General features: G+C 38.6%; 1 protein-coding gene across 7 annotated transcripts in view; it reads left to right on the top strand.

The window, feature by feature from the left end:
* The window catches only part of KIAA0586 (KIAA0586 ortholog), a 131453-nt gene that overhangs the window by 79393 nt on the left and 25999 nt on the right, over positions 1–26061 (top strand). For 3 of the 7 annotated variants that reach the window (XM_077819546.1, XM_077819548.1, XM_077819545.1), the window contains exons 23-30: positions 794–941; positions 1539–1764; positions 5458–5696; positions 6688–6764; positions 9239–9373; positions 13309–13480; positions 16803–16945; positions 18496–18583. In XM_077819546.1, coding sequence (XP_077675672.1) covers positions 794–941; positions 1539–1764; positions 5458–5696; positions 6688–6764; positions 9239–9373; positions 13309–13480; positions 16803–16945; positions 18496–18583 — 1228 coding nt within the window. Of the gene's footprint in view, positions 1–793; positions 942–1538; positions 1765–5457; positions 5697–6687; positions 6765–9238; positions 9374–13308; positions 13481–16802; positions 16946–18495; positions 18584–26061 lie in introns of those variants that run through there. The other 4 variants (XM_077819550.1, XM_077819547.1, XM_077819551.1 and 1 more) reach the window with 3 other exon arrangements.

The following is a 26061-nucleotide window of genomic DNA, read 5'->3' as shown; positions in this document are numbered from 1 at the left end:
TCCAGTATAAAAGACATTACCTCACCTGCCCTGTCTCTCTAATATCCTGGGACCAACACAGCTACAGCAACACTGCATAAAAAGGGAATAGCATAAGAAGCAAGTAGCTCTGGCAATATCTGCACTGATGTGCCAAGGATATCAGGGCATTGATGCAGAGGTGAATCTAAATGCACAATTTCTTCACTGAAGCAGAACCAGTTCAATGTACTATTGGAGATAGTACTGATGGATCTGGTTAATGGGCAGTAAATGCCATTGACTCAAATTCTGCAAACAGTGGGTGGCTCTTTATGTTTCAGGGAAGGAAAACATATTTGTGGATAGGCTTATCCTACAGTTATCAATCTCCATGACTGCTCTATGGATGAGGGAGAAGAGGACCAAACTTTCCTTGTTTAGGATGTGTAGAACTTCAGTTATACTCTTTCAAGACTTCCTTTGCTGGCAGCAATTCTGAACAAATTTAGGAGAGACAAGGTTGCATGGAGAGCATAGTTATTTATTGGCAGAGACAAATTTGGTTCCTCTTTTGGTGGAGAGAGAAATGACTAATTCCAACAGACTGCAGATTGAAACATTTGATCACACTGAATGAAGGCATCTTGTTATATCTTGAGCCAGGATTTCTGACTTCTGACATTGTGGACACTAATTAAGTTATCTTCAGATAAGGTTTTTCAAGTGCCCTTGCTTGCTAGGAAGAGTTCCAGGAGGTCATATTTAAATGGAAAGAACACTCAGTGTTACTGGACTTTCAGTGATATATCTTTTTCCTCTGTTATTTTTTCAGGAGTCTGTGGTGTCTACTCCATTGGCTACACCACCTCATACACCACTTCCTGAAAAAGAACCGTCTCCAGTAAAAACTCCAGTTTCTTCTTTGTCTGTGACAGAAATCGGTGGAGATGTTGGTGAACAAGAACAAATGACAGAAACAGGTAATGAAAATGGTGTTTAAACTTGAGATGGAACAAGTGTACTCACATCTGTTGACTTTAATTTATGGTGTGGAATATTTTCTCCTGCAAATATATGATCTCTGAGGATAACCACCATTGGGTCTTTGTTTCCACTGAGAGAGCAGGGGGGAACTCACATAGTTTAAAAGGTTTGAGCTAATTTATTTAAAAATATATGCTTTTTTGTCTTCCATAGGGCATCAGTTGTGCCCTGACCAGACAGAATTTGCATTGGCATTGTCTCTGGGGGTCATTGCTTTTCCTCTCACCATGTGAGAGAAATAGCTGACCTTTGCTTCGTTATCTATGCCTAATGTTAATAAATCCATGTTTAAGCACCCCAAATATATTGGCTTGGCTTTCAGAGGTGCTGAGCACCCACAAATCACACTGAAGTCAGTGGGAGCTATAGGCAATTGTCTAATCATTTATTTAAATTAGTTTAGTCCTCACAACTATCGGAATGTTTTCAGGTAAAATATGAAAGTCTTATGAAACAAAATAATGACCTTACATGAGGATTACTTGCTGTTTTACTTGCCAGTCTCAATTTTGTGATTGATTTCATATGTGTAGGATTTGACATTCCACCTGCCACTACTCCTATTGGCACACCTGCTGCTACTCCAGTTGATACACCTCCTAGAGTAACTACTCCAAGCCCTCCTGTATCAGAACGTGGCTCTGATGCAACAAGAATGGGAAGCCCAAAGCCTCCAAATCCATGGGGTGATGCAGAACTTCCTCTGGATGAGGAAAAACCCAGTCCTTTGAATGAAGAAACTCTCCATCCAAGAGCTGTGTGAGTTATAACAATCAATATATTATCTAATTTCTCTTCCAAGTAATTTTGCCTGTTTTTCCTGTATAATAAATAACTTTAGGGAAATACCGTATGTATATATCATGAAGTGTTGGGATAAACAATTCAGTAAATAGAATCAGAGGCTGATTTATATAACAGGTATAAGAAAATCAGGACCTCCTCCAGATTTTATCAGTACTTGTTTGTAATCATATTTGACAAGATACTTAGCAAGCCAGTTCTTATCACAACTGCTAGTAACAGATTTTGCTCTGTTGAAGTGTTTTTTTTATTATCGTTTTGGCAAATGGGGAACTATTTTTGCAGCTGTCTTAATGGAAGTAACTTCTTTATGACAGGTTTCAGAGTAACAGCCGTGTTAGTCTGTATTCGCAAAAAGAAAAGGAGTACTTGTGGCACCTTAGAGACTAACCAATTTATTTGAGCATAAGCTTTCGTGAGCTACAGCTCACTTCATCGGATGCATACTGTGGAAAGTACAGAAGATCTTTTTATACACACAAACCATGAAAAAATGGGTGTTTACCACTACAAAAGGTTTTCTCTCCCCCCACCCCACTCTCCTGCTGGTAATAGATTATCTAAAGTGATCACTCTCCTTACAATGTGTATGATAATCAAGTTGGGCCATTTCCAGCACAAATCCAGGATTTCTCTCCCCCCCCCCCCCCCCAAACGCACTCTCCTGTTCGTAATAGCTTATCTAAAGTAATCACTCTCCTTACAATGTGTATGATAATCAAGGTGGGCCATTTCCAGCACAAATCCAGGGTTTAACAAGAACGCTTTTGGGGGGGCATGGGGGTAGGAAAAAACAAGGGGAAATAGGTTACCTTGCGTAATGACTTAGCCACTCGCAGTCTCTATTCAAGCCTAAGTTAATAGTATCCACTTTGCAAATGAATTCCAATTCAACAGTCTCTCGCTGGAGTCTGGTTTTGAAGTTTTTCTGTTGTAATATCGCAACTTTCATGTCTGTAATCGCGTGACCAGAGAGATTGAAGTGTTCTCCGACTGGTTTATGAATGTTATAATTCTTGACATCTGATTTGTGTCCATTTATTCTTTTACGTAGAGACTGTCCAGTTTGCCCAATGTACATGGCAGAGGGGCATTGCTGGCACATGATGGCATATATCACACTGGTGGATGTGCAGGTGAACGAACCTCTGATAGTGTAGCTGATGTTATTAGGCCCTGTGATGGTGTTCCCTGAATAGATATGTGGGCACAGTTGGCAACGGGCTTTGTTGCAAGGGTAGGTTGCTGGGTTAGTGGTTCTGTTGTGTGGTATGTGGTTGTTGGTGAGTATTTGCTTCAGGTTGGGGGGCTGTCTGTAGGCAAGGACTGGCCTGTCTTCCAAGATTTGTGAGAGTGTTGGGTCATCCTTCAGGATAGGTTGTAGATCCTTAATAATGCGTTGGAGGGGTTTTAGTTGGGGGCTGAAGGTGACAGCTAGTGGCGTTCTGTTATTTTCTTTGTTAGGCCTGTCCTGTAGTAGGTGACTTCTGGGAACTCTTCTGGCTCTATCAATCTGTTTCTTCACTTCCGCAGGTGGGTATTGTAGTTGTAAGAATGCTTGGTAGAGATCTTGTAGGTGTTTGTCTCTGTCTGAGGGGTTGGAGCAAATGTGGTTGTATCGTAGAGCTTGGCTGTAGACAATGGATCGTGTGGTGTGGTCAGGGTGAAAGCTGGAGGCATGTAGGTAGGAACAGCGGTCAGTAGGTTTCCAGTATAGGGTAGTGTTTATGTGACCATCGTTTATTAGCACTGTAGTGTCCAGGAAGTGGATCGCTTGTGTGAACTGGACCAGGCTGAGGTTGATGGTGGGATGGAAATTGTTGAAATCATGGTGGAATTCCTCAAGGGCTTCTTTTCCATGGGTCCAGATGATGAAGATGTCATCAATATAGCGCAAGTAGAGTAGGGGCATTAGGGGACGAGAGCTCAGGAAGCGATGTTCTAAATCAGCCATAAAAATGTTGGCATACTGTGGGGCCATGCGGATACCCATAGCAGTGCCGCTGATTTGAAGGTATACATTGTCCCCAAATGTAAAATAGTTATGGGTAAGGACAAAGTCACAAAGTTCAGCCACCAGGTTAGCCGTGACATTATCGGGGATAGTGTTCTTGACAGCTTGTAGTCCATCTTTGTGTGGAATGTTGGTGTAGAGGGCTTCTACATCCATAGTGGCCAGGATGGTGTTATCAGGAAGATCACCGATGGATTGAAGTTTCCTCAGGAAGTCAGTGGTGTCTCGAAGGTAGCTGGGAGTGCTGGTAGCGTAGGGCCTGAGGAGGGAGTCTACATAGCCAGACAATCCTGCTGTCAGGGTGCCAATGCCTGAGATGATGGGACGCCCAGGATTTCCAGGTTTATGGATCTTGGGTAGTAGATAGAATATCCCAGGTCGGGGTTCCAGGGGTGTGTCTCTGCGGATTTGATCTTGTGCTTTTTCAGGGAGTTTCTTGAGCAAATGCTTTAGTTTCTTTTGGTAACTCTCAGTGGGATCAGAGGATAATGGCTTGTAGAAAGTGGTGTTGGAGAGCTGCCGAGCAGCCTCTTGTTCATATTCCGACCTATTCATGATGACAACAGCACCTCCTTTGTCAGCCTTTTTGATTATGATGTCAGAGTTGTTTCTGAGGCTGTGGATGGCATTGTGTTCTGCACGGCTAAGGTTGTGGGGCAAGTGATGCTGCTTTTCCTCAATTTCAGCCCATGCACATCGGCGGAAGCACTCTATGTAGAAGTCCAATCTGCTGTCTCGACCTTCAGGAGGAGTCCACCTAGAATCCTTCTTTTTGTAGTGTTGGTAGGGAGGTCTCTGTGGATTAGTATGTTGTTCAGAGGTGTGTTGGAAATATTCCTTGAGTCGGAGACGTCGAAAACAGGATTCTAGGTCACCACAGAACTGTATCATGTTCGTGGGGGTGGAGGGGCAGAAGGAGAGGCCCCGAGATAGGACAGCTGCTTCTGTTGGGCTAAGAGTATAGTTGGATAGGTTAACAATATTGCTGGGTGGGTTGAGGGAACCATTGCTGTGGCCCCTTGTGGCATGTAGTAGTTTAAAAAGTTTAGTGTGGCCCACCTTGATTGTCATACACATTGTAAGGAGAGTGATCACTTTAGATAAGCTATTACGAACAGGAGAGTGGGTTTGGGGGTGGGGGTGGGGAGAAAACCTAGATTTGTGCTGGAAATGGCCCAACTTGATTATCATACACATTGTAAGGAGAGTGATCACTTTAGATAATCTATTACCAGCAGGAGAGTGGGGTGGGGGGAGAGAAAACCTTTTGTAGTGGTAAACACCCATTTTTTCATGATTTGTGTGTATAAAATGATCTTCAGTACTTTCCACAGTATACATCCGATGAAGTGAGCTGTAGCTCACGAAAGCTTATGCTCAAATAAATTGGTTAGTCGCTAAGGTGCCACAAGTACTCCTTTTCTTTATAGCAAAACACAATAAGCAAATTTTTAGTTAGATAATTAGAGCTCATCGTTAAGGTTATTTTTAAGTTTTTATTCAGATCAGTCCATGAAATACTGTGTTCCTTCTTTTAATAAAAGCTTTGTAAATTAGAATTTCTTTACAGTGTTTAGTTAAGATATAGTGCAGTGTATTTTGGTGCATTAACAATATATTTTCTTACATTTTAGTGTAATGTCTGTGGCTAAAGATGAAGAACCAGAGATGCTGATTTTACCTTCTCCTGAACCAATTAGACCCTTTGAGTCACTTCCTTGTGAAGCAAGGGTTCCATCTCCTGTGCATACTCCCAGTTCTGGCCCATCAACACATGAAAGCAGCCTAACTGTCACGGAAACAGAAACTGCAGACAAGCCTATCTCAGAAGGCGAGGTCTTATTTAGCTATGGACAGTTGGTGGCTGCAAGAGGTAATTTAACTTCCAAGAATCTGTTTAGTTTAGGGTTGGTTTAAACATGTTTTTCTTTGCTGTTCATATAAGACTTACTCTCACAATTTAATAGAAGAGCATTCAATTTCATATTTTTTCTGGTAAGCCTACAGTGAGAGTGTACCTTGTCTGTACTCCTTAACTTCCTGTGCAAGTTTCTGGTCACATGTAAGATACTTCATCATTTTTTCTCATCTCAGAATGAAATACATGTTTGCTTATGAATTGTAAATAAATGAAAGAAAATAATTAAACTAAATAACTTAATCTTACTGACATAAGAACTTGTTTAGTTTATTCCAGGGGGTCTCTGAAGAAAATTTTTGGTGGCCTCAGAGTGTGGCCACAACTCTTGCTGGTGGCCGCTCTGGCAATTTTTCCTAAAATACTTAATTAACGTTAGGAAAAACAGATAAATATGTGCATTTACATGTCCAAATCATTGTAATTTATTTATGTACGGTTTTATTGCAGAATCAATCATAAAAATAATGTACAGTTGTTTCTATTTTTTAACTGAACCTAAACAGAATAGAAACAAATGATGTGCTTTGTGTGTTGTCTTTTTAAGGTTTGCTAGCTAGTAAGTCTGTTTCTGTGAAAAGTGATATTTGTATGTTTGTTAACACGGTTTTGCCCCCTTAATCACTGCCCAGGAGGCTCTGGCAGCACAAAAAGCCCCGAGTGGCTGCATGGCTGCATTTTTTAAATGCTGGATTATTCTGTCTTGCGTAAGTATCAGGAACAAGTTGTAATGAAGGCACATTTTTACATTTCCAAAGTGTCAGAATGTTTTTGTTGTTGACTAAAAATCTGTCCTTATGAGAGAGAGACATTTGATAGATAGAAATTTGTAACTTTATTAAAGCATTGTGCTGCAAACAAGGAGAAATATGGCATTAACTTGCTGTCATAAAAATGGATATTTTCTGCTTGTAACTTTAAAAAAACCCACAATTTTTATTTTCAGCGTTAGCAGAAGGAGGACTGTCTCTTCCAAACCTCAGTGAAAGTTTAACTAGCACGCTACATGATGCAAATGAAATGGTAAGGAAATAGTTCAGTAGGAAATTGAATTTAGCATAGTACCTTAGCTGGAGAAGTTTATTAGATAAGAAGTTCTCTAATAAACTTATCCACTTATTTAAACTTCATGTACACAAAGAAATGGACTGATGAGCTATAAAATATTGAAGAGCATTCAGATGTCCAAAGAGAAAATATACAGTTCATACAAATTAATTAATAAGGCAGTCACACATGAGTAGCATCCACCATAGTTTAGAGAGTCCTTTATAAGAGATCTCTTTTCCTACTACCTTGCTTGGAAAATTGTCATAGTTGGCTTAAAAGTGGAATCACTCAAACATTTAATCTAATCTGTAATACGCGCTTAACACTCAAACAGCTTATATGAAATACAATATTATTTACCCAAATTTCATTTTTCCCCACTTAAACGATGTATTAAGCAAAATGGCAGAGCATTATTATTCCCCATGTCACATGATACTTCTCATGGCATGTAACTTACTGAAATTAAAAATAGTTTTTCTTTTTGCGAATACAGACTAACACGGCTGTTACTCTGAAACCTAAAAATAGTCTATATTACTCACTTTTGACTCTAGTTAAAATATTTATTTAAAAGGAGTTTCGTACTTAAAGAATGGAAGACTTTGCCTTTATCTTTTCTGAGTAGAAACATGGTTTAGAAGTGCATTTTCTGGCACAATTCCTATTTCTGTTACAGGTCACCCCTAATAATTTATTGCACTCTTCTTTTAAAAAAAAAAAAAAAAAAGAAAGAAAGAAAGGAAAAAAAAAGAGCAAAGCATGTTTTTTGACACATCTGAGCACAAGTCCCAGAAGCATTTAGAAAACAGTGACTTTTGGGGATCTGTCTGCATGTACTGTCACTCTGATCTCAATTCCTTTCTTTAGCCTCACTTCTGTGCTCCATATTTTTAATCTGTTCATATGTATTATACAGTTTGTAATTGGTTGGGAGGACGGGGTGGAAAGGGCTTGTGTGTGTGAGAGAGAGAGAGAATCTAATTGTTCAATCTGATAGTGAAGTCCACGTACAATTTTTCACACTTGGGATTGAAGTCTTCCCATCCTGGACCACTTGCCTGACTAATGGAAAAAGGTTAAAGCTATTATGATAGACCACTAAAGCTGTTCGAAATCTTCCTTGTGAACTAAATGTTCATATCTGTAAGGGAAGATGTGCACAGCCCCTGTGGCCACTGTTCTTTGTATATTTCTAGGATTTGCATCACCAAGTGGTGCCCTCCCAAGACTGGTTCTGCAGAGGCAGTTTTCAGGTCCTTTTATTTATGTTGAGCACATGTTCCAGTAAAAAGTTTTACACACTCATACCTCACATCTCTGAAACTAGAAACTTCAAAGTTGTTTTGTGCTATGACTTAAGTTTCTTTCAGGCATAAAAAGCAAATCAAGTTTGAAGAAAATCTGTCTAGTAGACCTCAAGTTGTGATCATCCAAAGGCTGCATTTCGCTGCGTCTGTATTTTAGAGGGTTGAGACCTCTTGAAGCTAAACTGTCTAGAGCATTGGGTGCATGCTAAACTGCTCAGGTTTTGAGGCACCTTTTAATTTCTTTAAGGCTTAAATTCTTACGTGTATTAGTGAAGTTTTAAGATGCTTTAGCTGACTCCTGCCTCAGCTAAACCCCTTTGGCTGCCCCTTGCCTTAGTCCATTGGCTTGTAAGCTCTCCAAGCCAAAAAGCTGACCATTTTTTAAACAAATTTGCTGAAAATTCTATTACCCATGTCTACTCTGCTCTGCTGGGAATGAAGAGTTTGTATGGAGACAGTCGTCCTCTTAAGCTTGGGTGAACAAAAACAAACAAACAAAAAATAGAAATATTTTCATGTCAGCGTTCAGCCACATGAAATTACTGAAGATTAATGATTCAGGAATCTAAACATATCTTTTTGCATTCTTAGCCTTTTGGCTAAGAACAAATGTAGTCAAATATTTGGATGCTAATATCTAAACTGTATTGTTAAATTTATTAATCCTCTTTGGGTTATTACTGACTAAGTTCTCTATGTATTTTAAACCAACATTTGTACTTTTGGATAATTTAGGCACTATACCCAGATGTACAGACACTCTTTTCTCAACCTGTGTATTACATAATTTTAACATTAGCCTTAATAATAATTTCAATACCAGATTCTGCATCTGGGCTATATTATGCATTTGCTGGGGGAATAGGACTTTATGGTCTAATAGGTCTTTTCTCTCTCAGACTGTTAAGGTCTTGTGTATCAAAACTCTTAATATATTGATTGTGCCCTTCTTTTGCTGAAGAGAGGAAGCTGTGCTGCCAGTCTCCCTGTTATGAACCATTTGTACTTCTTTTTACAAACATTTTTAATATTGGTAACTGTAGTAAAAGATGGAGATGCTTTATAAATATAATGTACAGTTAACTCTACACTAAGGATGATCTGACTACTAAAAAGTTTTTTTTTATTTTGTTTTAGGATTACGATCCTCCCAGTGAAGGACAGGTCATGAGAAGACCCCATAGGGGATACCACAGAGATCCAGTTCTCTCTCTTTTTGCTAAACTAAATCAGGCACCGGTTGCTTTACAAGAAGTAATTTACCACTCTGAGGTATCTTATTTCCTTTTCATTGCTATTGGGAATTAAAGCAAAGATACTGGGCATTCTGAAACGATATTTTTTGATACAAAGAAGGTAAAAAATCTGAAGTTTCTTTTGCTTATGGAAAAACAAAAAGTTGTATCCAACCTCTTGCCCCTAGAAGGAAATTCTTCTGTAGAGAATGCTGATTCTTTTGCTGGGTCTACTCCAGGCTTCTAAGTACTTAAAATTCTCTTCTATTTATAAACAAAAAGAAAAGGAGTACTTGTGGCACCTTAGAGACTAACCAATTTATTTGAGCATAAGCTTTCGTGAGCTACAGCTCACTTCAAGCTTATGCTCAAATAAATTGGTTAGTCTCTAAGTGCCACAAGTACTCCTTTTCTTTTTGCGAATACAGACTAACACGGCTGTTACTCTGAAACCTATTTCTAAACAATATTTTTGCTGTACGTAACATCATATGTACCAGTCTCCACTATGTGAACATTTAGAAGTATTCCAACAATGTCTGGCCATGCTTTATCTGGCCATTTTGAAAGGGCAAGACGTTTATGGCAGTCACAACCAGATGGATGGTTTGGGGGAGATCAAGGGAATAGATGGTGACAAAAGATTTCATGCACTTAATTAAGTCTCACTTTCTTTTGTGCTGACCAGAAGAACAACAACAAAAATTCTGTTTACCTAAAGGCTATTTGAAAAACGTCCTTATCAGCCTATATTAAAAGAGTTTAGACCAGTAATATTTCTGTAATGCAGTTAGGTATTTTCAATTCAAAAGTCTGCAGCCAATTGACAGCTTTGTGTAAGTAAAAAGATGAATGAACTGATTGCACAGTCCTGGCTGGGCCTAGAAGGATATTCAGACAGAGAGAACTTGGGAGGACACTGCCGCATAACTCATGGAATACCTGTATTTAGGTCAATTTCTTGCTTTTTGTGACTTTCCTGGAACATATCCCATTTCTTCCTTCTGTCTTGCTTAGCCTGAACTGTCCGTAATCTTTATTTCGTTTGCTTAATGAGATTAGAAGATGAACTATTTGAAGAGCTTTCTGTAGTATTAACTCTCACTCCAGCTGTAATCTTAGTGACACTTCCTTGTCAGCATTGGCAATTACAAATGCAGCTCTAATTGCTTTTCTTTGTCTGTCCCATACTCTGTCCTTAGCCTATTCACACAATGTTCTAACAAATGCCTTTACAGATTCTAGAGTAGCAGCCGTGTTAGTCTGTATCCGCAAAATGAAAAGGAGGACTTGTGGCACCTTAGAGACTAATCAATTTATTTGAGCATAAGCTTTCGTGAGCTACAGCTCAATTCATCGGATGCATGTGTCCAGATGCATCCGATGAAGTGAGCTGTAGCTCACGAAAGCTTATGCTCAAATAAATTCGTTAGTCTCTAAGGTGCCACAAGTACTCCTGTTCTTTTTATGAAATGGTAGAGTTCATGATTCTAAGGAATGATAGGATGGAAAACAGCACAGTAAAGATAATGGATTTCAAGAAGGCAGACTTTAATAAACACAGGGAGTTAGTAGGTAATATCCCAGGAGAAGCAAGTCTAAGGGGGAAAACAGTTCAAGAGAGTTGGCAGTTTTTCAAAGAGACATTATTAAGGGCAAAAGAACAAACTATCCCACTGCATAGGAAAGATAGGAAGTATAGCAAGAGACCACCCTAGCTTTACCCGGAGATCTTCAATGATCTGAAACTCAAAAAAGAGTCCTACAAAAAGTGGAAACTAGGTCAAATTACAAAGGAAGAATATAAACAAACAGCACAAGTATGTAGTGACAAAACTAGAAAAGCCAAGGCACAAAACAAGATTAAACTAGCTAGAGACATAAAGGATACAGAGAACAAGAATACACTCTTCAAATACACTGGGAGCAAGAGGAAGACCAAGGACAAGGTAGGCCCATTACTAAATGTGAGGGAGGAATGAACAATAACAGAAAATGTGAAAATGGCAGAAGTGTTAAATGACTTTTTTGTTTATTTTCACCAAAAATGTTAGTAGCAATTGGACATCTAACATAGTGAATGCCAATGAAAATGAGGTCGGATCAGAGGCTAAAATAGGGAAAGAACAAGTTAAAAATTACTTAGCCAAATTAGAAGTCTTCAAGTCACCAGGGCCTGTTGAAATACATTCTAGAATACTCTAGGAGCTGACCTGAGGAAATATCTGAGCCATTAGCGATTATCTTTGAAAAGTCATGGAAGATGGGAGAGATTCCAGAGGACTGGAAAAGGGCAAATATAGTACCCCTCTATAAAAAGGGGAATAAAGACAGCTTCGGGGAATTACAGACCAGTCAGCTTAACTTCAGTACTTGGAAAGATAAATGGAACAAATAATTAAGCAATCAATTTGCAAACGCCTAAAAGACAACAGGTGACAAGTAACAGTCAGCATGGATATGCCAAGAACAAATTGTGTCAAACCAACCTAATAGCTTTCTTTGACATGGTAACAAGCCTTGTGGATAGGGGGGAACCTGTAGATATGGTATATCTTGACTTTAGTAACTCTTTTGATATGGTCTCACATGACCTTCTCATAAACAAATTAAGGAAATGGAGGTAATATAAGGTTGGTGCATAACTGGTTGGAAAACCATTCCCAGAGAGTACTTATCAGTGATTCAAAATCAAGCTGGAAGGGCATATCGAGTAGTCCCACAGGGATCGGTCCTTGGTCCAGTTTTATTCAGTATCTTCATCAATGATGTAGATAGTGGCATAGAGAGTACACTTGTAAAGTTTGTGGATGTACCAAGCTGGGAGGGGTTGCATGTGCTTTGGAGGATAGGATTAAAATTCAAAATGATCTGGACAAACTGGAGAAATGGTCTGAAAAAAATAGGATGAAATTCAATAAGGACAAATGCAAAGAGTTCCTTCCTAAGTGGAGTAATCAGCTGCACACATACAGAATGGGAAATGACTGCCTAGGAAGGAGTACTGCGAAAAGGGATCTGGGGGTCATAGTGGCCCACAAGCTAAATATCAGTCAACAGTGTAACGCTGTTGCAAAAAAAGCGAACATCATTTTGGGATGTATTGCAGGAGTGTTGTAAGTAAGACACAAGAAGTAATTCTTCCGCTTTACTGATTAGGCCTCAGCTGGAGTATTGTGTCTAGTTCTGGGCACCACTTTTAAGGAACGATGTGGACAAATTAGAGAGAGTCCAGAGAAGAGTAACAAAAATGATTAAAGGTCTAGAAAACATGACCATTGAGGGAAGACTGAAACAATTGGGTTGTTTTAGGCTGGAGAAGAGAAGACTGGGTGGGAACATAACAGTTTTCAAGAACATAAAAGGTTGTTACAAGGGAAGGGAGAAAAATTATTGTCTTTATTTATTCTCCTTAAGCTCTGAGGATAGTACAAGAAGCAACAGGCTTCAATTGCAGAAGGGAGGTTTAGGTTGAATGTTAAGAAAAATTTCCTAACTGTCAGGGTGGTTAAGCACTGAAATAAATTGCTCAGGGAGGTTGTGGAATCTCCATCATTGGAGATTTTTTAAGAGCAGGTTAGACAAACACCTGTGAGGATGGTCTGGATAATACTAGTCCTGGCATGAGTGCAGGGGACTGGACTAGATGACCTCTTGAGGTCCCTTCCATTTCTATGATTCTAGTAACGTTTTGAAGATTCTCTTCTTTAAAACAATACATCTCAGCTCCTCTGGCAAACCAACAACAAAGGAAATAATCTCTCCATTGCTCGATTCAGTCCAATGGTAAAGGTAGGTCTTACATTCCACCCTGTGGTCACGTGTGTCTTTCAGGTTGCGGTCTTCTTTATACAGCACTAGTAGTATAAAGCTATGTACATGTATGTTAAAGAATACTATATTTAAATGGTATTACATAGTTTGAAAGATATCTGTTGTGATTCACTGAATGTGTTACTCTGTTTTCTCTAGGACTCTGATAATAGTGTTGGAGAACTTAGTGAAGGCCAAAGACCTAGACTGACAAGAGCAGCAGAAAGTATTCTAATGGGACGTTCAGTTTATACAGACCAGGCTGCTGGCCTGGTCACTGAACAGAGACCCCACCATGTACCATCACCAGGAGAGTGTGACAGGGTTACAGGTATAAGCTAGAACATGATCTTTCCTCTGTTATCTACTGGAGACCATGATGGGATGGAAAATGTATCAGAATGTAGTGTGGACAAACTGGAACTGTGTTGAGCACATTTTTGGTACCTGGTGTTGAACACCACCTAGCACGATGAAGGGTCTTGCATACTTTCTCTGCTAGGTGTTGAAAACTGCCCTTTCCCATATTAGTGGTTAAAACATTTTCAAACCTATTGAAAGGGAGAGGGTTCTTGATATTTGTTGCCAATAGTTGGTGATTTTCTAGTGAAGCTACACTTGCTGTTTCCCCCACATCTCCTACTGGGAGAAAATAAGCTCATGTCCTCCTCTCTGAAACCTTTCATAGGAGGAGGGGTTAGATGGAGGGAAGTTAGTGATCTAGTAGTTCCTTATGAATTGTTATAGGTCTGTTTTCCATTTATGCTGGCAGTGGCCTTAACTGATTCCATTAGGCTTCCAGTTCTTCCATCTCCCGTAACTAAAAACCAAAGCACCTCTCTTTACTTCAGTCTGGATTGTGTCTTTCCCAGCTTCGCTGGGTGGAGTTTGAATGCTTTGGCATGTCTAAAGCAGCATCTTCAATCTTGTTGGTAACATGTGGCATTCACTAAAGGATTATACAGTATTAAATAGAATAGTGCCAAATAGTCCTTTACTTTACACAAAACCTAGCTGTTATGTGTCTTCTGTTCTTTAAGGGTGAATTTAGTTACCATAAATGCTAGATTAACAAACAGTCCTTGAAGCTAACGCCCTTAAAACAGGTATAGTACTGACAGTGCAAGCTTTTACATGCTGCTTGCTCCCTCTCTCTTTCTGATGCTTGTGTGGCCCCATCACCATAGTACCTGATCACTTTGCAGTCTTTAATGTGTTGTATCCGCAAACATTCCTGTGAGATAGCACTCTTCTGTCATTCCCATATGTTTTGCAGATGTGGTGCTGAGGATCAGAGACCAAGTGGCTTGTCCAAGGTCATGCAGGAAGTGTGGCAGAGCTGGGAATTGAGCCCAAGTCTCTGTAGTCCCAAACCAGCACCCTAGCCACTGGCCCATCCTTCTGCATCTCCTTCTACTTAAGCTTGCATAGGTTTAACTAAAGGTGCATTTTATTAAATGGATTTAAACTGGGGCAAGTTTGCGCATAGACATTCCTATTTCAGTCAAGTCTGGTTTATTTTGGTTTGGCTTAAAACCAGATTAGGCTAAACTGACAAACAATTCTGGAACCAAAATAAGAGTGTCTACACAAAAACTTGCTTGGATTCAGCTAAATCAGTGGTTACACTAGTGCAAGCGTGGGTGTAGACAAGACCAGTAACTCTAGAGATGAGAAGGTAATTCAGTTTACATGTTGATTTAAACTTTGACACCTCCAATGAGACTGTCAGGAGAGGAGCAACTGTTGCCTTTTGGGATAGTGACTTTGTATTGTGGACATTTGTCCAGTAGGAAATGGACAGAGATGCCAACTCAATTCACACATTTCATGTAATCACTATCAGCTAAGAGCTTTTGGTCACTGTTGACTTGGAACAGATTTGAATTGATGTTCTCTAGGATAAATTGATCCCTTAAGGCAGCCATTTTGTTGTCTGTCTCTGAATCCCTTCTATTTCTGCTATGTCATTTTTGATTAAAGTGGATACCATTCCAGATGGGGATGTACTATTGTTTTAGATAATATTTCCAGTATTATTTTTACATTCCTTTCTTTAATACATTGTAACTTCCTGTTTGCATTTTGACAGCCACTGAACATTGAGCAAAGCTATTCAGAGAGCATTTCTAAGAAAACAACCTTGTAGGAAAGCTGGGGCCTACTTCTGACTTAAACAGTATTTTAGTACTAAGGAGGAACAAAAGATCTTGTTTCCTAATAGCTTTGGCAGTTCAACCAAAGACAGCACAGAAACTGTTCAATTTAAAATAATCTCTTCCAGGAAAAAATGAAACTATTGATAATCACCTTTGAATTGTTGCCACTTTTCAGCTAATTCCTCAGTATACCTAATGTGTTGTGTGAGTGGATCCATCCATTAGTCTGTCAACAGCTAGGGTTAAGTGCCATTTTTCTTGCAATCTCAGTGCCTATGGTATAGTCTACAAGAGTTATATTTAACAGTAAAACTAAATAACCATTACATCACCTGGCTATAAAGGGTCAAAAATTTCCAGGCATAACTCTACATGTTCATATTGAAAGATGTGAATTGTCAATCATATCCTCTTACAATAGGTATTCAACTTGTACATCAAAATGAGTCACTTGCTTGTTGTTGATATATCTGAAATAAATGTATCTTCAGTCTTGTGACCTGATTTTATTTGTATAATAAAACTTGATGTCTATTCCAAGAGTTTAGAAATTATAGTGTTGCCTACTTGACTCACCATAATATAATTAAAGGTCTATCAGCATTTCCATTATATATCTCTGTATTCAGTGCTTAAGAATTTGGCTGTAAAAATTAGCCACAGGCTGAAATATGTCATACAAAATCTCAGCCCAAGCATAATATTTTACACTAATTAGGTTTCAGACTAGTGTTTTAGTTTTGGTGAGATAACTGTGGTCTACAAAGTTAGTTCATGAACTGTAAGCATACTTTTAATAAAGATGTTTCATGTACATACAGGCTGTACAACTGTGATAAACTGTATGGATTATATAGCAATTTACTTTTTTTTTTTTCAATTACTGTTCTTAGGTTTCTGTTCATTCACACAGTAAAAATGAAACACTTTAATGAAGAAGCCTTTCCAATCTCTCTTTCCATTAAGAGGAATAAAGCTCATTAAGTACATAGTGACATGATGAACTGTAGCCACTCAGGAGCCACCATTAAGGTCTACCCATGTTAGAAATCTACAGATCATAAAACTGTTTCCCTCACTTCCATTGAGATTTTTTCTTTCTCCTTTCAGCAAGGAAAATTAAAAGGATATTGTTAAATAGCTTCTGCCTAAAATGTTAACAGCTTTAAAATTATTTTACACTGATGGAAAGCCTGGGGGGTTCTAAATGCCAGTTAAAAAAGCCTCACCTTGAACAACTTAAAAAAACCCTTACTATCCCACAACACTGTACCGAGAGCAATGATTTTGGTACATACACAAAGAAATGGCTTGTTAATCTGAGTTCTGATGAAAACATGAGTGAGTAGAGAGAGAATCATTCACTTCATTATGGAATGTCCCATTGATGAGCCTAGATACAAACACGGGGTAGTTGGGAGACTGTGGCTCTAATTTGGATTTACCAGGGATTCTTTTTCCCCATTAATGTTTGTATATGTTTTATAATCTCAGCAGAACTTCTTGGAGATGCTGCAGATGTTAGTCATGGTCCAATGAGCATGGCTGAATTGGAGTCTCAGCCGCTCTTAAACCCTGCTCCTCAAACAGCACAAGCAAATGACAGACTAACATCTCTATCAGAAGATCTTCCAAAGGTAAAATATGCATAGCATTTGTGCATTGCTTGTAAATGGTTAGGAACTCTGTTGCCATTCAAAGCAGCTAGATAAAAAGAGCACGTACAGGAGGAATATTTACCTGTTAAATTGATGTGGCAGGCAAAAGTACAGTGCAGGAGACTCTTCTAGACCACAGGTCAGCCAACGAGACCTCATCCTCCTGCAGTGATATGTTGGCCCACCCTATGCTAAACCTGTGGTAGCCTAGCACTCAGATAAGGTGATGGATACCTAAAATAGGTAGATAGTATCTTAGAGCTTGTACTAATTAGTTGGCTCCAGTAAGTGTTTCTTCTCTGGGCTCATCAGTCACTGCAAATGGGTTTCTCAAGGGACAGGGACTAATCTTGAATATTGTACGACATTGAGCACTTAGCAAAGAATACCTGTGGGGGTCCACCTGAAGTGGATGTCTTAGCTCTAAGCAATAAAGCAGGGATTTTACAAGAACCAGTTACTCCTTACCTTTCCTTCTTGTAGCCTTGGGGGCAAGATATCACTACTGCTTTTCCTCCGTGTCCTCTGGAGAGACTCTCTGCTGACTAAAGTGTATGAGCCTGAGTTACAGCCAAAATCCAGGAAATTCTATTTTTATTTTTGAAAGTTATAGTGCAGTAACATCCAAAGGCCCCAAGCAGAATTGGGCCCCAAATACATATGGAGACATGGCCCCCGGAAGTCTCAGTGAATGCTTTTATTTAACTGTTACATGAACAGTGTAATTGATAAACTGGATTTAGCATTTTACTCAGATAATCCTTAAACTCTGTATGTCTTCATGTCTCTCTACAATCTACTTCCCCCTGTTCTCTGCATTTCTTATGGGCAGTCTATCTAACAGGGTGGCTCTGTGCCACAGTCCCTGTCCCTGCCCCAAAGAACTTACAGTAGACAAACAACATATGAAGAGCATTGGTAGAGGTGATGTAACTTTGTATATACATTGCATTTTTTGCTATAAGAGTGAACTATGCTGATCTGTCTGTCCTTCAGCCTAGCCATTAACTGATTTATGTAAGTGTTATGGCAGAGATGGGCCTTGAGGAGGATTCCAGGAAGTGGTCTTAAAGACTACTTCACTCTATACAGGGCTTTCAATTTAGAGGAAGCAGCTGAATTTTTTTCTCCAAGACCCTTCCATTCCTGTAAACAGGAGAAAGAGGAAGTTCTTGGTTGCAGAGGAATGAGATAAGGGAGCCCCTGACAAGTTGTTGCTGTCATGTCCTTTGATTAAAAATTGAGGGCCCCCATGTCTTCAGCTGTAAATGGTGCCTGCTCATCTCTACTGACTACATGGGAATCACATCAGAGAATAGCTTGCCATGCTGTTTGTTGTCAAAGAAAATAAATGGTTACAAAGGGCAAATTAGGATTGAATTCTTTTAAAATTGAAATGGAGACCAAGAACGTATGAATCTTTTAACAATTCTGAGCGCTAAGTAAATGCTTCTTAATACTGCATTTGTTTTTACTGTATTTAAGAAAAAACCCAGAATTATAACATGATTTTAATAACTGATATACAGAAGCAGAGCCAAAAGGTTGTGCAGGTTGAACCAGTAAGATCCCGAGTCATTCATGTGAGAAATAAATCTGAAGTAACACAGCAGCAAGGTAAATCCATGTCTTTAAGCATCTATTTTGATATTAAAGTACAGGCACTGAACTCTACCACTCTGTTTTGTTCTTCATACACTTTTACTGTAAATTTCTATATTTGATACCTATTTTTATCACAACTGAGTCCAAACAGTATCCAGGTGTCTATATACCTATATAGGTGTCTGCGTAAACGGTACTGATCCAATTTGGATGAGCAAGGTATTGTTGGAATCGCTTAGTTCTATAGATTAACAATCAGAACTCTTTGGATCAAATATTTATTTCTTACTTTGTTTCTTAGCCAATCGCTTTACAATATACAAATGATTTTAGTTTACTGAACTGTGTTAGTCCCAGTCTCCACCAAAAATGTTGTTGTTATAGCAGCAGAGCATATGCTGTTCCTCAAGAGAGGATGAAGCAAAGTTAAGGTCAGGGGAAGATGAGAACAGAGCAGTACCAGTTATGCCTGTTCTGAGATAGGGTGCTAGCTAGTATATAATATAGAATGATTCTTTCCCAATATAAAGTGCTATATCATCTGTGGATAAATGTGCTATATAAGAGATCATTTTGATTATGATTTATAAAAGTATTATGTAGATTGTATTTCAGATATACTATGGGTCAACTTGATATTTAGCTAACATGATCTGGGCAGATTATTGCTATATTTTTACTGAGATAAATGATTAAATGTGTTTTATAACTGGATTAGACCTAAAAATAAGGCAAAACCAAAACTTAAATGCAAACACTTTTGTACATGCAAGTTTTAAGGGCTCACAGTTAAATTTGGCATTCATGTTGATTTCTTTTAAATTTAACTTTGCTGTAGCAATGTTAATTAAGACACGTAGCAATTATAATAATAATGGTAAGAATAGTGATTGAAAATATTCTTATGTGCAATATGTCTGAAGTTAACGTAGCTATAGGTACCTTAATTTCTGCATTTGTTATTTTTAAAATTTTAACTGAAATCTCAACATTGTATTAACAAATACCTTTTGCATTTAATATTTACAAATGTGTAATCAAGTTATGCAACTTACTAAGCTATTTGCCTCAATAATTTATTTACAGAAGTTTGAAACTGCTTCTGTAAATCATCCTCTTTGAAGAGCCCTATGCCTACAATTAATCTCATCCTACTCGTTGGGGGTTAAATCCATAACAGTGGGCTTAAAAAAATAGTGATGAATGATCTAAAACACTGCTACTGTGCATACATGATAGGAAAGCTCATCAAATCTGTGTATTTTGTGCTTTTGAGAAATGTGCTGTGCATGTGAGCATTCTGTCCTAAGTGTACATTTAGCAAAGTATGCATTGGAGGTTTAAGCACACATTCGACCTTAAAGCTGCTAAATAGGGACTTTTTTAGCCCTTTCCATTTAAAAAATGCAGGAAAACTAAAGGAGTAAAACCCATTTTGAATCTAGAGAGGAAGGTACAGCTAGTGTATTTTTCCTAAATTTTCACAAAACTCAAAATGTCTTAAGGATTTTGCTCACACTTACAAGAAAAAAAAAAAAAAAAAAAATCACCTTTTGACCAGAGACCAAATGGAAGGTCTCAATGTGAGAGTCTCAGAATGTGAATTTTGCAGTAAGTTATGGATGAGCACATAAAGATGGAGGAGGGGAGTTGTGTGGCATCCTTTCTTCTCCAAGCTCCTCCCTGCAACCACAGCCATCTGTTTTTTCTGCTCTCATGTCCCCAAATCAGACAACAGGCCCATTGCTCCTCTAGCAGTGATAGGAGTCTCTTCAAATTGAGTCTTTAGGTGAGGGAGCAGAAGGAAGGGCACTTCTGTTAACACACACACTGTGTCATGGTGTTTTTTGTGTTTCTGCTTCTGCTCCAAATATTAGTGAAGTAGCATCCTCAGCCTTGCTTTCCCCCAGGAAGTTGATGAAGGCTGGAAACGGGAAATACAATTTTTAAAGTCCTAATTTTTTCTTTTAAAATTCAAAATAAAATATTTTGCTCTGTGAAATCTTTATATGGATAGATAGATAGAGTTGGACAGAACAAAGGGCATGCCCCCGCACCAAGTATATCTGGGTTCCTGTATGTACGTTTGACCACAAGATGGCAGAAGTCAGTTTTCTTTAGGAAGAAAAAAAGTTATTCACCAGTATAATTTAAATATTATTCTGTGTGCATATGCATATTTAATAATCCAATAAAAATCAAAAGGCGTTACAAACTTAAACTGTTTGTCACCTTAAAGCCGAAGCTTTGTCAAGATCAGCTTTATCGTACCGAACCATCGTATTCAATGCAGAAGTTATGTACAAAGGATCCAAATTGGCGCAAATCTTTGGAAAGCGGAAATGAAGACTTGGAAAGCTATAAACATATATGGGTTTAAATAAATACAGCATTTAAAAACCAAGCACAGCTGCTACTTTATAGGTGAACACATCCTGCTTATTAAATGTCAGTGTTAAGTGAATGCCTTTGCCAGAATTAGGAGGAACAATGATTTTTTGCATAAACATATAGGAACATTGCAGTTGCAGTTATTTTTGTATACCTTCTAGGAAGAGTGGGTGGGTTTTTAGCAGAACTCAGGAAAACCATAGCCCTGAAGTAGCTGAGGTTGGCTGGGGAGAAGAAAGAAAACAGTTGGGACTTAAATTTGTTCATGAAAAGCTTTTTGTTTTATTTAATAGACAGACACATGAGAGATTTGATTCTTCTTTGGATTTCTATAATGTATTTCTAATACAGCCTTCTTTTGTTTAAAAATCTTTTGCAGTCCACATGGAGCATGTGTTTTCTTTAGCTAGAGAAACTATGTAAAAATTGATAGGTTTCTTCTAATGAAAGTTGAAGTTCAATAGGGCTATTACAAAGCTACAAAGTCAAGTCTGAAAGAATAATGCCTCCTGGAAGTTATAGCTGAAAATAAAACTTGAATGTATCATTAATTTGAAATATGTATGTTCTCTAGACATTATGGAGACAGTGGTTGAAAAAATATACACGGTTTATATATATCCGTTAATCTTTCTATCATTATCTACAGATGTTTCCATAAATGTAATATGTTAATATATATTTTCACAAGCCACAACAATTACTTCCAGAATATAAGAATATTTAAGACTTCCTTTAACAGAACCCTGAATTCTTAAATTGAATTCAATTCAGGAACAGGTGTCATGCTTGGATGTAATTATTTTAATCTTTATCACTTATAGCTGAAGAACAAGAATTAGATGCATCAGCATTTTAAACATTTTCTATAGCAGAAGTTCTCAAAATGTGGCCCACAAACCGCGTTTTGGTGGTCGGTGGAGGACTTTCCGCATGGTGGTAACTCCTCCTCCTCCCTATTTCCAGCTAGTAAATTGTATTCATCACTGTAAATACATGGAAAAATAATATTGGGAAAGTATGTAATTGCTGTGATTGCCACATGGATGTTATGCACTTTTAAATGGGAATAGGTGGTCTGTGCAGTGATGAAGGGGAGGACAAGTGGCCCTCAAGACAGTCTATGATTTGCTTACGTAACCCCTGTTCCACAATGAATATGGGATCTTTCTTTCCTCAGGCTTGAATTTCATATTATTTCACAAAATTTATTTCTGTATTGACTTTGATGAATGTAACTTAGTTTTGTTACTTTACTGTCATCTTTTCATTAGCCAGAAATTCCTCTGAGTTAGTTTTTCCAAGAACTACTGTGGTATGTGGCAAATCCCTAACATAAATTAGTAGGAAGGGAGATTAGGATAAAGGCTAGAATTATTCCTTTTTTATTTTCCTTGGATCTGGAACTGCTTTGGTCAAACTCTGTACAACTATTTCTCTGAAAGTTCAGATTTTCTTTTAATGTCCTGCTCTTTCTTTCTTGGGCTGGATTTCACTGGAGACTTTCACTAAAGAGTTCTGTAGTCACCCTGAAAAACAGTCCAATGAAGCAGGACAGGGTTGTTCTTTCATGCTGTAGAAGTAAGACTAAGAAAACTTTTATTTCTACCTGACAACATGGGCTATCAGAATAGTTCAATAACCCACACCACATTTTCAGTTTCTGGTTCTCTGGTGACTATTTGCTGAGACACAACACTGGAAGTTGAAGTCATGACATTGACTAGCTATAATTAAGGCAGTTGTAGCCAAATTTATTTTGAGTAGAACTTCACATAATTTTTCTTGTTATCCCTGCTCCATTCTGTTTTATTTAAGTTCTTATACTGTGCCCATCACAGTGATATCAGGATGCTGATCAGCAATATATAGCTAATATTTCTCCAACTTGTGATCTCCTTCACAGAACACATATTATGGTAGAGATTTTAAATGTACATAAGTCAGGAAACACAAAGCTGATTCCCAAAGCAACTATAATAAAACTCTGCGTCTTTGCCCACGGGTAGTATTTGTTTAACATTAGGTGGTGTAAAAGCATAAAAGTTACTATGTGGTTGAGTTACAGTTGCTTTGGGAACAATAACTTTGAATTTCCTGACTTTTGTACATTTAAAATGTCAGTCAGAGCGTGGCATTAACATTGTTTTATTCCATTCAGTTGCTTGGCTTACTTTTCAGGCATGAGAATAACTTGTGCTCCCTCACATATTAATTTGAATGTGGAATAACTGAAATACACACTGATATGTATTCTGCTGATAGGAAGTAGGAGGAAAAGGATGAGCAGCAATGACTGCAGTGGGCAGGTAAGGCTTTGTAGGTCCCTCCTTTGGGCCCCAGCTTGGGAAAGATGCTCCCACCAACTGTCATCCCCCTCCCACAGGAGATTAAGCAGCAGGCACTGCCAGTGACTGCAAGGAGCATGTAAGGTCATTTGGGTTCCCATCCTAGGGAGTCCCACTACTACTGTGGGCAAATAGCCCTTGTGTGACACCTTGTATAATAATTTTGATGTTTTAGGAAATCTGAATATTTTTAAAAATGAATTCCAAGTCATCCAATGTTGAATTTTTTTTTAAAAAAAACCCACTTATTCAAATGCAAAGGAAGCATCTGAAAAAATATGAGCAATAAAAGAACATGCAGCCCTACATTCCCCTACCTGCACATGTTTTGATTGTTCAAAATCAGCCAAAAATTGACCAAACTTTCCAAAAATTGTCCCTGCTGAAAAAACAAGCATAAAGAACTGTCAGCTCAGGGTGATATTCTTAGAAAACATAAAAGTGCTTTAAAACAGTATAGGTCCTTTAAAACAGTCAGGGCCAGTGTCCTCTCAACCATAACTGATATGTTGTTAGCACAACACTTAGTGTTCATACTGCTGCCCCAAGAACCTCCGAAATAATTTTAATATCTACGGGACAAACTGGAAGTGTCTTTAAAAGGGGTCGGAGAAGGAGCTTTTGTAACATCACAGTATCTCACATCATAAACTACAGTGCAATGATATTGAAAAGGCTTTTTCTTAAAATACTGGGGTGAGTGTTATGGATGATTCCTGGCATTTTGCAAGCCATTGCTATGGGAGCCGGGACAAATAAATCATTAATACTGACAGCAACCCCCCACAACCTCTTTCCCATACTTCCTGGGCATATATTTTTCTGGCATGTATTTTCAAACAGTATGGGGCTGTGCATGTATCTCTTTTATTTTTTCCCTAGTAAGGTAGGTTTTTCATTTAAAGTAACTTCAGGTAGCACATTTCTATGCCCGTTTGGTTGACCCTTCATTTACCAAATTTCTTAAGGATTAGATAGTTCTCACAACAGCCCTGCTTCATTTCTTATACTCAGAGACTTCTCTGCCTCAGTCTGTTTTCCTGGTATTTTTTCTTAAGCCCTATGTATCCAGAAGAGAGACTCCAGTACAAACATAGATTATTGGGATGGTTAAAGAATGCACAGCTGCAATCTGAGAACACTTATTTTGGACAGTCTTCCACTTTTGTTGTAGTTTATGTCCCTAAATGTGCATGGGTCAGGGAACTTCCAAGCAGGATTCTAATTAAGTGAATAGTTGTCTACATCTCACTGCACTTACGTGCTTTGATATATTTAGTTGGAAGGTTCTGGATAAGAACAAAGTAGTATTATTGCTCCCTCTGGCACTCCTTGTCCTACCAGGCACTGTGCACATGAGGCAACAGAGCAAGCAAATCCCTGTCCCTAGTAACTTGGAGCAAGTTCCAAATGTGTAATTAAGGTTACCATACATACTCATAAGACAATTTTTATTTATTTTGGGGGGAGCCATTTTTAAGGGGCTTATTTCTACTTGGATCAATGATACCTTACTTTTATCTTCTCCTTCCACCTGTCTCCTCTTCACCTCCAGAGGAGTTGAGCGGTCCAGATGGAATTTTACTCTGCTTCTTTTTGGACCTCAGCTCATCCCTCTTTGAGAGTTTGAGTACCCCAAGTGGCTCTCTGCCTGCAGAACTTTTGAGCTCCTTGTACTTTGAGTAAGTGTTGGATGACCCACAAAGGCACTTGTGCACCACAGGTGGGACTTGATCCTGCAGGTTCTTGGCCCCACAGTGAATGCCAGATAAACTCTTGGGTCTTCTGGATACTAACCTCGCTCCCCTCTAGTCAGTCCAAAATTTGTTTGCCAAAATCATCTTTCTCACAGCGTATGTGGGATTCTTAAATATGCTAGGATCTGACTAAAGCAGTTTTGTGGTGTTGTTGTGATTTGCATGCACTTTTGGAAACTTACAGTAATTGCTGTTGCCTTCATTGTAAAGGGGGGGGAACAAAACACAAAACCCTAGATGGGCACTGATCCCACTGGCACTGATCCTGAGTAATTCTGAATAAAAGCAGATGGTAGCAAGCTGGAGCGGCTGACCTGCTTTCCCCTTTCATGCATACATCGCTTACATAAATGGGGGACACAAAAAATTAATTGGCTTGGGCAAGCCACTTACTGGACAGAGACTCCCCATGTATTTAATGCTTACATCAGCCTGAGAGTTGTTTCCAGTTACTTTTCCCTACAGAGAAGAACTTTCTCACAATATTGCTTCCAGCTCTGTGCCCATGGTTTTGTGAAAGAGACTTGACATGCATCAAATAAAATAAACTGCCCTTAACTGTTGTTTGGCCTGTGTTACTCAAAAGGTCAGGCTAAAGGATCATAATGGTCCCTTCTGGGCTTAAGTCTCATTTATACTCAAGTTTCTTTACACCATTCTGACCTTTACACCAATTTTAAAGCCCCCTTATAATGGCAGGGCATTACACTCATAGGGCTGGATTCTCGTTTAACCATGTCACTATTCCTTTGGGTTACTAAAAAAAGTAGAATGAAAAGTAATTTGAGACTCTTGATTGGTATACCAGTTAGCTACAAGAGGGTGTGCGTTAATAGGTTCTTGGCACACGCTGTGCATGTGTTGTGAGGCACAAAGTTGTCCAAATGAGATGTGCATCAGCATTCTACAGAGTGCATGTCCTCGCTTGACTTATTGCTATGAGAGTGTGCAAAACTAGTTTAAAATCAAGTTTTAGGGAAGATTATTATTTAGA

This window comes from Eretmochelys imbricata, chromosome 6, assembly GCF_965152235.1.
Source record: "Eretmochelys imbricata isolate rEreImb1 chromosome 6, rEreImb1.hap1, whole genome shotgun sequence".
Lineage (NCBI taxonomy): Eukaryota > Metazoa > Chordata > Testudines > Cheloniidae > Eretmochelys > Eretmochelys imbricata.
Note: the sequence above shows the minus strand (reverse complement) of the source record. Positions and strands in the feature narration are given on the sequence as shown.